This window comes from Schistocerca cancellata, chromosome 2, assembly GCF_023864275.1.
Source record: "Schistocerca cancellata isolate TAMUIC-IGC-003103 chromosome 2, iqSchCanc2.1, whole genome shotgun sequence".
Lineage (NCBI taxonomy): Eukaryota > Metazoa > Arthropoda > Insecta > Orthoptera > Acrididae > Schistocerca > Schistocerca cancellata.
Window position 1 is genome coordinate 301046716 of NC_064627.1, and position 13518 is coordinate 301060233.

At 39.1% G+C, this 13518-nt stretch overlaps 1 protein-coding gene across 1 annotated transcript in view; it reads left to right on the top strand.

Annotated features, from left to right (window-relative positions):
* LOC126161674 (GTPase-activating protein) overlaps positions 1-13518 on the top strand; it is a 134952-nt gene that overhangs the window by 44184 nt on the left and 77250 nt on the right. Inside the window, exons 7-11 of the mRNA XM_049917679.1 lie at positions 3962-4154; positions 4525-4673; positions 5084-5285; positions 5380-5491; positions 9420-9526. Of these exons, the coding sequence (XP_049773636.1) occupies positions 3962-4154; positions 4525-4673; positions 5084-5285; positions 5380-5491; positions 9420-9526 (763 nt within the window). The remainder of the gene's footprint in view (positions 1-3961; positions 4155-4524; positions 4674-5083; positions 5286-5379; positions 5492-9419; positions 9527-13518) is intronic.

Genomic DNA, 13518 nt, shown 5'->3' on the forward strand with positions numbered 1-13518 from the left:
TCATACTTTTGGCAATAACCGTAGATGTGGTACTGAGTCAAATGCTTTTCGGAAATCAAGAAATACTACATCCACCTGACTGCTGCGATCCACGGCTTTCGATATGTTGTGTGAGAAACGACCAAGTTGGGTTTCGCATGATAGATGTTTTCAAAATCCGTGTTGGTTGACATTTGTTGGAGATACCTCATTATGTTATATTCTACAACAAATGGGTGTCAAGGATATTGGATGGTAGTTTTGTGGATCATTTTTTGCTACCCTTTGTTTAGATGAATGCGACCTGTGCTTTCTTCCAACTACTGGGTACTGTTTTTTGTTTGAGGTATCTCCAATAGGTTATACACTACTGGCCATTAAAATTGCTACACCAAGAAGAAATGCAGATGATAAACGGGTATTCATTCGACAAATATATTATACTAGAACTGACAAGTGATTACATTTTCATGCAATTTGGGTGCATAGATCCTGAGAAATCAATACCCAGAACAACCACCTCTGGCCGTAATAACGGCCTTGATACGCCTGGGCATTGAGTCAAACAGAGCTTGGATGGTGTGTACAGGTACAGCTGCCCATGCAGCTTCAACACAATACCACAGTTCATCAAGAGTAGTGACTGGCGTATTGTGACGAGCCAGTTGCTCGGCCACCATTGACCAGACGTTTTCAATTGGTGAGAGATCTGGAGAATGTGCTGACAGGGGCAGCAGTCAAACATGTTCTGTATCCAGAAAGGCCCGTACAGGACCTGCAACATGCGGTCGTGCATTATCCTGCTGAAATGTAGGGTTTCGCAGGGATTGAATGAAGGTTAGTATCCAGAAAGGCCCGTACAGGACCTGCAACTTGCGGTCGTGCATTATCCTGCTGAAATGTAGGGTTTCGCAGGGATCGAATGAAGGTTAGAGCCACGGGTTGTAACACATCTGAAATGTATCGTCCACTGTTCAAACTGCCGTCAATGCGAACAAAAGGTGATCAAGACATGCAACCAAAGCCCATCCCATACCATCACGCCGGGTGATACGCCAGTATGGCAATGACAAATACACGCTTCCAATGTGCGATGTTGCCAAACACAGATGCGACCATCATGGTGCTGTAAACAGAACCTGGATTCATCCGAAAAAATGACGTTTGCCATTTGTGTACCCAGGTTTGTCGTTGAGTACACCATCGCAGGCGCTCCTGTCTGTGATGCAGCGTCAAGGGTAACTGCAGCCAGGTGTCAGAGCTGATAGTCCATTCTGCTGCAAACGTCGTCGAACTGTTCGTGCAGATGGTTGTTTTGCAAACGTCCCTATCTGTTGACTCAGAGATCGAGACATGGCTGCACAATCCGTTACAGCCATGCGGATAAGATGCCTGTCATCTCGATTGCTAGTGATACGAGGCCGTTGGGATCCAGCACGGCATTCCGTATTCCCTTCTGAACCCACCGATTCCATATTCTGCTAACAGTCATTGGATCTTGACCAACGCGAGCAGCAATGTCGCGATATGATAAACTGCAATCGCGATAGGCTACAACCTGAACTTTATCAAAGTCAGAAATGTGATGGTACGCATTTCTCCCCCTTACACGAGGCATTGCAACAACGTTTCACCAGGCATCGCTGGTCAACTGCTATTTGTGTATGAAAAATCAGTTGGAAACTTTCCTCGTGTCAGCACGTTTTAGGTGTCGCCACCAGCGCCAACCTTGTGTGAATGCTCTGAAAAGCTAATCATTTGCATATCTCAGCATCTTCTTTCTGTCGGTTAAATTTCACGTCTGCAGCACGTCATCTTCATTGTGTAGCAATTTTAATGGCCAGTAGTGTGGTTTATGGATTTTGTGAAAGGTCTTTTGACAATTTTCTCCTATAGTAGGTGTTGAAGGCTTCACACATCGTTCGCTTGACTCCCAAATGTGTTTTGTTCAGCATCGTCCTTCCCAATGCTTTGTTTTATGTCTGTTAGGCAATAGTCTCCGTTCCTTTAGAGGTTTCTTTACAGTGATAGTAAACAACGGAGGGTCCCCTAATCGAGAACTGTTGTACTAGGTTCATATCTATCCAGTGCGTAAACAAGTATTTTTTAAAACTTCAGCTATAATTTTTGTACTTGCTCTCCTCCTGAGCTCAAAGTTGCAAGTTTTTCATTGTGAAATGACACTACTGCTTATTTGTGTAGTTTGCTGAACATATCAATCTTTCTACTTGTTTGAATTGCTCTTTGTACTTTGGTATTCATTCTCACTGTATCTGGCTCATGGACAGCAGCACAGCAGCCAACCCCATACCATTCTGTTACATGGGTCCTGCATCTACTGTTACACATGACATCTGAAAATGTTGCATTTGTTTTTGGCAAAATTAACATTGATAATTTTTTAACAATTAGACACTGAAATTAATAGGTTGTCATGCTACATGCTTGAAGATGAAGCATTAGTGCATTGAAATTTACAGTTTAAAAAGGGGATGATTGGGAAGCTTTTTGATTAGAAAGTTTGCTTTTGCAAAAACTTCTTTTTTTCTTATATCATCTTTACTTGTGTTCTTCTTTTAGTGCTGTTTAAACTTTCAATAAATTATTGTTTCTGCTGTGGAACTGGAGCATTTTCCCATTAGCAAATAGAATGCTTTTCTGATTTGACCTCAACATTATTTTTATTTTCGTACTCAGTTTAATAATTACAGAATCTGCAGAATATTGTTTTTACCTTTTTTGTCATGAATAGCCATGCAATCTGTACTTGACAGTGCTACAGACAGAACCAACAATGTACTTAGTGCAGAAGTGGAAATGGAAAATAACTGTATTTGCACATTACGGGAAGAGTTTCAGTGTGGTTGAAATTCATTGATGGATTTGTTCTCTAGTCATTATGGTGCAGAGTGCAGTCACTATAAACTGACAGACTGCCATGAGCCCATACAAATTAGAATTAAGTCACACAGAGGGGAGAAGAATGATGCAAGGAAACTAGCCTTGCCTGCTTTTAGCAGGGCACATCCATATTCCATGTTTCTGCGGAAGCTGGACTGACACATGGTCATGGAGATTGCTGATGCCTTCTGGTATTGTGAGGATTGTAATCAAATTCTGTGTTGTAAATGTGATAATTCAGGCCCAACCTTTACCAATATTTGACACAACCACATTTCAAAAACACCTGCTACATAATAGTGCCACATTAAGTTTCTCGCATGATAAAAAATTTTGAACATAATGTAGCAGACAAATGTGTGCATTTCTTTGTCTTAAGATGTTAGGCCCCAAGACTGAGCCCTATGTTGCATTACGAGGTGTGTATCTTATACAAATCATTCAGCCAACCACAGTAGGTGTGGCTCCAGAGCATTGACCACACTGATATGTCATTGCAATCATGTACTTCTTATTTTGCAAACATGTTTTCATGCACACCTTTTCAAATTGGGCTTAACTAAATGAGACGATGTGCAATGCCAGTAATCAAAACTTGTTTGTATTTTCAATATTTATATTCATAAAGTAAAGAGGTTTAAAACTTTGTGTAGTAAAATAATTCACCTGGATACAATTCATTGTGAAATAACGTTTATTAGGTAATTTCATGTTTTCGCTTTTTGAGGCAGAATTTGCATACAGGTTCACATTTATTGCAAATGCGGATGTTCCAGGCCCCTACAAAGGGGATACTTTGCTGTACAACACTCATTAACACATCTTACATAATTCTCCCCTTGGAATTTCAACTGCTTCTTTTTGCACCCTGCTCCACACCCGCAGTTACTTTAAGTTACTGTTAGCTTTGATGCCTACAGTGCTTAAGTTTTTATCCAGTTAACTTGTATAATTGTGAAATTTATAAGATATCCTTGTTGTTAACTGTTGCTGCATGTTGTTTTGAAGGAAAAGTTATATTTCTCTTTTTGTTGTTTCATTGCTGCCACTCCAAATGTAACTTTTTTTTTTTTTTTTTTAGGTATTTCCTGCAGCCCCGATCTACAAAAAACCGACCAAGTAAATCTGTTGGCAATGGTTCAGGCATGTTGGGAAGTCCATCCGACAGTCTTGGATCTCTCAGATTAAAGATTCACTACACAGCTGATCATGTGTTTCCTAGTCATGTGTACAGCCAACTGCGTTCGTTAATATTGCAAAGTGTTCATATTGAGGTGAGCATCATTTGTATTTTGGTACCTGACTATTATCTTTTTTAACTTAACAGCAGGTAGAATTATGTAACAGTTCGTTAAATTCACACACACATACAAATAGGCAGGACAGCACTTGCCATTGGGAGGTGTAACTGAAGTACATACAATAGATATACATAAAAATAAACAGCAGCAGCACACTTTCTGAGAGCTAAGAGTGCTATTGTTAAGTATTTCAATCGGCTATATTGAATGTTGCACATCTTCTAGTGTACTGAGTTGCATCCCTTGAAAAGCTGGCTATCATACCTGTCTCCTGAAATTTAATAAATTTCGAACTGTTGTTTTCCTTTTTATGTAATTATGAAAGTTTCTTTTATTTTAATAGCCAGTCACATCGAGTGCAGCATATATACTCGGAGAGATAGTGCCTTGCAAGTTGGATGCAGCCCAACCACTCGTGAGAGTGTTTATGCACCATGGAGAAATCGTTCCAATGATTCGCGCACTTGCACAGTGGGAGATTTCTAAAGTCACGTAAGCTACACTCGACCATTTTGTACACATTTAATGTGTAATTAGTAGTTCCTGTGAAAATAATTATTAGTATGAAATCTGAAAAAGTATAAATGGTCTGTTGGAATATGCTGAATTTTGTATCAGCTGATAAAAACTAACAGAATACTTTCTAGTCTACTAGGTAGCCACTACATGATTTTTTTATATTTTGAACATAAAATATTATTTCTTCAACAGTGTGTAATGTCTACATCTACTGAAAGTAATGTGAAACAGAATTTCTTATGTTACAATTTAAGTCACAGTCATACCTATGTATACATTGTAGGCAATAAAATAGTTACACATTTTTTCTTTGCAGTTTGAAAGCCGTTTGCTCTACGAAGATTTGAAGTAGAAATTTCAAAGATATCTTTGGTTTGTTTCAGTGATGCAAATACAATTTTCCGTGGTAACACTTTGGTTTCAAAAATGATGGATGAAGTCATGAGATTAGCTGGTCGCCACTACTTACATAACACACTTAGACCAGCCATTGACCTCGTTTTCCAGGAACGCAAACCATGTGAAATAGATTCCAGCCGTTGTAAGGATCCTAGTATAATACAAACAAATTTAGCTAATCTTAAGGTAATGAAATTCTCTACATTTGGAATATTGTAATATGTCAGTATTTTTATGCATTTATAATGCTGCTTAGATTTGTTTTCTGTTATCTTAACAGGAGTATGTTGAAATTATATTTCAAGCCATCACATCATCAGCTCTCCAGTGCCCCACCGTCATGTGCCAGCTATTCCATGATCTCAAAGAGTTAGCAAGTACTCACTTCAAAGGTAATCATTTCTCTGTAGGCGTATTTAAACCAGCAATAAATACCTGGCCTGCTTTCTCTTGATGCCACTTCTTTGCATTCCATTGAGTCAAACTCAATTCAATTTGCATTTCCCGTTAAACAGAATTTTCCAAAGTCATTTTAAATTTGGACATTTTTGGCTATGCTTTACTGTGACTATTATTGATATTGAATGAAACAACAACTTAACCATTACCAGTAACAGTTTATTCATTTCAACTAAGTGTTACAGAGATCTGAACTGTCAGAAGGATTTATATGAATATGGTAAGATGTGTATCTGTTGTGTTACAACTTCAGTGTAACCTGTGGCACCGTCATCAATAGCCACAGGCTCTTCTTTCTGTCCTGTTGCATCAAATACACCTTCTGTTGGTGTACGTGATGTAACACAACAGAAAAAGTAGCCTGTGTCCACTGAAGATACTGCCACAGGTTACCCGAAATTTTAACCCAACAGGTACATTTCTTATCAACCACATAAATTCGTCAGGTAGCATAAACCTCCAAAAGGCATTGTGGATATAAATAAATTGTGATTTGTTAACAGTGAACTTGTTGTTTCATTCTCTTTCAAAAGCACATTTTTTTCCGCCAAGCATGTGTGTAGGTTTGAAGTGGCCAAAATTTTCTTAGTGTGTTAGCCAAAGTTAATGAAAAACCAATTCTGAACAGTTATGAGACTGATGGACAAAGCAATCAGATTCATTTTTTTCCACTCTTTTACTAAATACACAGGACCACAGTCATCACCACTTGAGAAAACAAAGTATTCCCTCAGCTGGAAACACAAAATTATGTTTGAAATCAGTTGTGATTACATTGTAACTCATTTTTAAAAATGACCCCCTTAAGCTGAATTTTAATTAGAAGTCTGTTACTTTCAATAGATTGCAATTAATTTTAAACCATTTGTGCTATAACTTTTCTTTGTCTCTGAAATCATTTTGAGTTACAGGAATTGCTGTAACATAGAAACTGACACATTTTAATTAGAATGTACTGCAGTCTTATTAGCCTAGATACTTAGTTGCTAAAAAAAAACACTAAGTGAGCATTCATTTTTTACTATCCTAACAGGCGAGTTTTTAATTCATATTCAGTGACGTCCTCTTGACAGAATTCCTTGCTTGTACTAGAGATTGGTATTTTTCCTGGATGTATTCATTATGCAGTGTGATGTGATGCATAGTTTTTATAAGTCAGTTGTTAGTGACAACTGTAACTTCGGAATTATACATCTAACTTGGTAAGCTGTCTTAATGTGGATTTTATGTCTGTCTGTATACAGTACAGATCATGACAAATTTGTAGCTGGCTCCCTCCTTAAAAGAAATTGATAAGCCATAACAATGAAGTTAGTTTTCTGTGAAAGCTTTTTTAAATAGAATTAAGAGAGATTTGCGTCTTAAGCGTCTTAAATGCTTAATATCATTGTCCATGGGTTCTTAACTGTGTATTGCATAAAGAATGACTTGCATCCTAAGTGTCTTTAGCTTTCGGCCAAAAGGTCATCTTCTGAAGTAGAAAAACAGGCAGGCATGCACACACATGCGCGTGACTGCAATCTCTGGCTGCTGCACCAGATGGGTGTAGTAGTGCAGTGGTAGTGATAAAGAGAAGGCATGGGGCAGAGAGAGGAAAAGGGGGAGGGGGGTGTTATAGTGCAGCTTGTGGGAGTGTGCAGGGATGTGGTTGGGACAGAATAAGGCTGCTAGGTTAGTCAGGAGATTTGGGGAGGGGGGGAATGGGAAAGGAGAGAAGGGGAACAGGACTAATGGGTGCGTTGGTGGAATAGAATGCGCTGTTGTGCTGTAGTGGGAGTAGGGAAGAGGACAGGTTAGGGCAGAACAGGAGGGACTAGTGAAGGTTGAGTCCGGGGGTGGGAGGGGGGGGGGGGGAAGTACAGCAATGCAGGATATATTGCAGGGAGAGTTCCCACTTCCTTGTTTCAGAAAGGATCCAGATGGCACAGACTGTGAAGCAGTTGTTGAAATGAAGCACATAGTGTAGGGTAGCATGTTCAGGAGCTGGGTGGTCCAGCTGTCTTCTGGCCATAGTTTGTCAGTGGCCATTCATATGGACAGGCAGCTTGCTAGGTGTCGTGCCCACATAGAAAGCAGCACAGTGGTTGCAGCTTAGTTTGTACATCAGATTACTGCTTTGGCAGCCCTGCCTTTGATGAGATAGGATATGGCTTGATTGGACTAGAGTAGATGGTGGTGGGAGGATTTATGGGACAGGTCTTGCATCTTGGTTTTTTGCAGTTATATGAGCCATGAAGCAAGGCATTGGAGACAAGTAGAGTAGGGATGGAGGAGGATATTGCGCAAGTTCAGTGGGCAGGGGAATACCTCTGTGAGAGGGGTGCAAGGGATAGTGCATAGGATATTCCTCATTTCAGGGCATGATGAGAAGTAGTCGAAATCCTGTTGGAGAATGTGATTCATTTGCTGCAATCCAGAGTGGCTCTGAGTCACGAACTAAGCACTCCTTTGTGGCCGTTTGGTAGGTATTGGGAAGTGGTAGGTGACTGGAGAGATAAGGCACAGATCTGTTTCCGTATAAGGTTGGGTGGGTAATTTTCATCTGTGAAGGCCTCAGTGGTAGCCTTGGCATATTTGGAGAGTTACTGCTCGTCACAGTTCTTAAGGGTGTTCTACAGAGTTGTTTTTTCCGTTTTATGTTCAATATTTAGATGACTGACCCAGCCATTGTGTTCAGATGGTACTAGATGTGTTACTAAGTGAGGTGGTGCTGTGGTTAGCACGCTGGACTCGCGTTTGAGAAAATGGCTATTGAAATTTCTGTCCGCCCATGCAGATTTAAGTTTTCTGTGATTTCCTAAATCACTCAAGGCAAATGGTGGGATGCTTCCTTTCAGAAGGGTACTGCCGGTTTCCTTTCGTATTGTTGTGCTCCGTCTCTAATGATCGTGCTGTTGATAGGATGTTAAACTATAAACTCTCTACCATCCCTGGTTTTGCTGTTATGTGTACTCACTATCTTTGCACCAACTAGAGTGGTTCTTTTCATAATAAACTACAATATAGTATAGTAGGTTGCATCAAATTGTAATCACATTTTTCTCATTGTTTATGTTAACCTTCTATTGCATGTCTTTTCTTTAGGAAACCAGTTGCATTGAAAATAAGTATCTGGACATAGGATCTGACAGACAAAAATACTATTAACAGTTGAACAAAGAAATTTGTATTTCATTTGGATTCATTCATATGGCAACAAATCGAAAGTATTGATTAATTATTAATTGTTCAATTATAGACATGTGGAAACACAATAATTGTTATCATTAAGTATTATTTTATGTACCTTAAAAATCTATCTGGCAGAAATAATTCTCTCTTTCAGCTACTTTCACATATATTTATGTTCTCTCAACCTTTAGCAAAGATTTTTGATTTTGAACTGTTTCTGCCAACACAGTCTAGCTTGATACACCCTGACTGTGTGTGTATTGCTAGACAGCAACAAACATTAGACATAAATTTACCGTTTGTTGCTACTTGGCAACACCAGGCAATAGATGGTTAAAAACAAAAGAAGATTGCCAAATCTCTCTCTCTCTCTCTCTCTCTCTCTCTGAAATGATACTTGAGATTTGTCAAAGGGAGAAAATAACAGGACATTAGGCATAGCTCATCAGATGTGACAATTAGAAGTTGGGGAAAGTGCTGCTGATGAGGAAATTATGTGGCCATTGATAGGAGTAGCATTAAATGTCTTGATATCACATTTCTACATCACTTTGCCTTTCTTGAAATATTACAATACTTAGCACTAGTGTTTCTTTGCTAAATTTGATTTTCTTGGGTCACTGATTTATATTTGCTTGTGATTGACATGTAGTATTAAGAACTACATTCAGTTGTTTTCCTTCATTTCAGATAATAAGGAAGTCAAGTATTCAGTTATATCTGGTTTCATCTTCCTCAGGTTTTTTGCCCCTGCCATTTTAGGACCGAAGCTGTTCGATTTAACAACAGAACAAATAGTAAGTTGATACATCCTTAAACATATATAACGTTAATTGTCTCCTAAGTATCTCTGTAGTGACTGTTTCATTCGTATAGATTATCATTGTTCAAGAGATTTTGATACACCGTATAATATTTTCTGCGGAAACAGCACAGAAACTAAACGCTGTTTATTTCTTGTCCAGCTTACTCCTTATCTTTTACATAGGACAGCTGGAGCTACTATTTATTCAAAACTTTTTGCTAGTGAAGATATTTGTAAAGCTTCCCTTCTTTTGATTGCTACTGTATGGACAACTGAATTATTCTAATGTTTTTTTGTGTCAGCTACAGATAGTGCATCTTGAATCACATATGTCAGAAGGAGTGAGTTCTTCCTCTCCCTGCATTTCTGAATCAACGAAATATTGCACTAGCTACACACATTTTATTTACCTGTCTGACCCTAGTTCTCACTTACCTGGAATCAAATACTTTGGAAAATTTCATTTAAAAATGATTTGTGAAGTAATTCTTGGTCTTCTGTAGGTCCCAAGTGCTTTGTGTGGAGCAAATTATTTTAGTGTCAGGTATATGAGTGTTACAAATATGAATTAGATAGTAAGCATAAAAAAAATTATTTCTCTTCTTGGCAGTAATACTTCAGTTTAGATGGAAGTTACTACTTCACCTCATAACCTCAATAGTACATTTTCTCTTCTTCTTGCTACTTGCCTCTAAATTGGCAAAGAAGGAAATTTTTGGATAGTAAACAGTACATTCATTGCCTCTGTTGTTGACTATACCAACTCTTTTAGTAAGGTGAAAAACCATTGAGGAAGTCTGGACTAAAGTAACTGTTCTTGCATGGAGTGCCCTTCCTGACCTTTTTTTCCAAATAATAATTTTCTTTCTGTGTGCATGTTCTTCACAAACTTGTTCAATATTTCTATTCACCCTCCCATTCAGTTAGCACTTGTACGTATAAAGCTGTTCTCATATCTCGAAATATTTACAGACCTTTGCTATTCATTTGCCTCTCAGTTTGCTCTTTTAGTAAGGTGAAAAACCATTGAGGAAGTCTGGACTAAAGTAACTGTTCTTGCATGGAGTGCCCTTCCTGACCTTTTTTTCCAAATAATAATTTTCTTTCTGTGTGCATGTTCTTCACAAACTTGTTCAATATTTCTATTCACCCTCCCATTCAGTTAGCACTTGTACGTATAAAGCTGTTCTCATATCTCGAAATATTTACAGACCTTTGCTATTCATTTGCCTCTCAGTTTGCTATTTGTTGTTGCTTGTTTGTCTGATTAACACATTTTAAAGCTTACTGCCATCTGATTGATATTTTACATATATCAGTTGATCAAGAGTTTTAAACATAAATGTGTTACAGAAAAATTTGTCCGCCACTTGTAAAGCAAAACATTGCGTTCATCTTAAGGAACAGTCATTTCACTAAATCATCATATCAAAACAAAATAAAATGATACAACTAGTTTTAGTGACACATTCCTGTCAAAAAACACTGTATCTGCATCTTATAGCCCTTATTACTAAGGACAGGAGAAATAGTTTTATTTTATGTGCAAATGTGGAGTTATTTGTTGCCACATTCACTGTTACTTTTTGCCACATTCGCCGTTATTTTTTGCCAAATTTGGTATTGTTTATTTTGACAATTTGAGTGTGATTTAGTTTGTCAAATTCTGTGTTGTTTACTTTGCCAAATTTGGTGTTTTTTTTTTGTTTGTCAGATTTAGTGTTTTTGTCAAACTCAGTACTGTTATGAAAAAACTTCCGGGAATTCAGCCAGGTAACACTTTCAGCGACCGCCATTATTTCGGTGGGAGAACACACCGCCATTTTCAAGGCAAACTGCAACAGACAGGCAACGTACATGCAAATTTAAAACCTCGGTTCTCGGGCTGATGCAGGAAAGATAACACACACTGAACACTAGTGCCACCAAAGATGACCAAAGTCAGAGCTATGGATAGTGAGACTACGAACTCGCAGGTGAGGTAGCATTGACTCTGTCCCTCTGTTTTTTGACAAGGGAGAGAGCCGGATTCCAAACAGAGTTTAAACAAAACCCTCCATCCCTGTTAACGAGGTTGCTCGCTAATTTAATCTCAACTGCCTCCTTAATAACACTGTCCCAATAGCTGGATGTGCATGCCATTATCTCAGTGTTATTGTACAACATGGGATGACCAGTATCCAAGCAATGTTCGGCAATAGCAGATCTATGTGGCTGCTGTAATCGTGTGTGCCATTTATGCTCAGTACATCGGTCCTCCATGGTCCTGATAGTTTCCCCAATATAAGCCATGCCGCAGCTACAAGGAATGCGATATACACCTGCCTTATGCAGACTAAGATCATCCTTAACAGAACTCAAAAGCGCTCCAATTTTAGATGGAGGTCGGAAAACACATTTCACATCGCATTTCCATGAAATACAACCAGTCTTGTTGGAAGTGTTTCCTTCGTAAGGCAGAAAGGCAGTAGACTTAGGTGTCGACTCAGAATTATAATCAATCACCCAATGTACAGATGGTCGATAGTGCAACACACGTTCAGTCTGTCTATCACTATAACCATTTTGAAGAAATTTAATTTCAAGATGGAACAGCTTGGCAAATTCTCAGCGTCAGAAACACGTGCCCTGTGTACCAGCGTATGAAGTACCCCTTCACGCTGATCTGGATGGTGACAACTATTAGCCTATAATTAGAAGTTGGTGTGAGTACGTTTCCTGTAGACTACATGTCCTAGTGATCCATCATCCTTCCTCCTAACCAACACTTAAAGAAATGGAAGGCAACCATCCTTTTCCACCTCCATTGTAAAATGAATGTTCGGGTGGATTGAGTTCAGATGTTCTAGAAAGGCATTCAAATTCTCCTTACCATGAGGCCAAACAACAAAGGTATCATCAACATATCTAAAGAAACAGGCAGGTTTCAAAGGCGCCAACTCTAATGCACGTTCCTCAAAGTCTTCCATAAACAAATTTGCAATCACAGGAGACAACGGACTACCCATCGCACCTCCATCTGTCTGCTCGTAATACTGGTCATTGAATAAACAGTTGGATGTCAACACATGCCGAAAGAGATTAGTTAATTCAGCTCCAAACCTAGCCTCAATTAACCGCAACAAATCAGACAGAGGAACACGAGTGAAGAGAGAGACCACATCGAAACTCACTAAAATATCAGAGTCATTCAACCGCAGTCCCTCAAAACGACGTAAAATATCAGATGAGTTCCTGATATGATGTTCACACCGATATACTAGTGAACTCAACAGAGAAGGAAGATGCTTGGCTACACGATATGTCGGAGCACCGATGTTACTCACTATAGGCTGGAAAAGAACCCCTTCCTTGTGAACCTTCAGAAGGCCATATAACCTAGGGGGAACAGCACTGTAGGTGTTAAGACTCTTCAAGTGTCCTGCGACGAACCACTTTTCTTCAGGAGGCTGTTGGTCTTTCTCTCAACACTTTTTGTAGGGTCAGCATCAATTCTGCGATAAGCTGAATCAGATAGTAAACATTGCATCTTTTGTACATAATCCTGTTTATTTAAAACAATGGTGGCATTGCCCTTGTCTGCAGGTAAAATAACAATATCAGGATCAACTGTGAGAGAGCGTAAAGCAGCCCTCTCTGCTGCTGTTACATTACTCATGGTGGACGAGCCCTAGTCAACACACGGCATACCTCCCTCCTAACCTCCTCTGCAGCATCAGGAGGTAGTTTGCAAACTGCCTGTTCAATTGAACTAATAAAATCAACTACCGGCAAACTCTTCGGAGTGGGTGCAAAATTTAAACCCTTCCCCAAGCACGGATAAGGTTGTGTCATCAAAAGATTTCTCTGTGAGATTTATCACGGAACGTCGAGATATAACACCAGACTCCATGTGATGAAAACGTTCAAACTTGGCCAAATGCTGGCCAGTAACGGAATTGTATTCCTAGTCAGCTTGAGTCCATGAGGCACCGTCCAACCAAT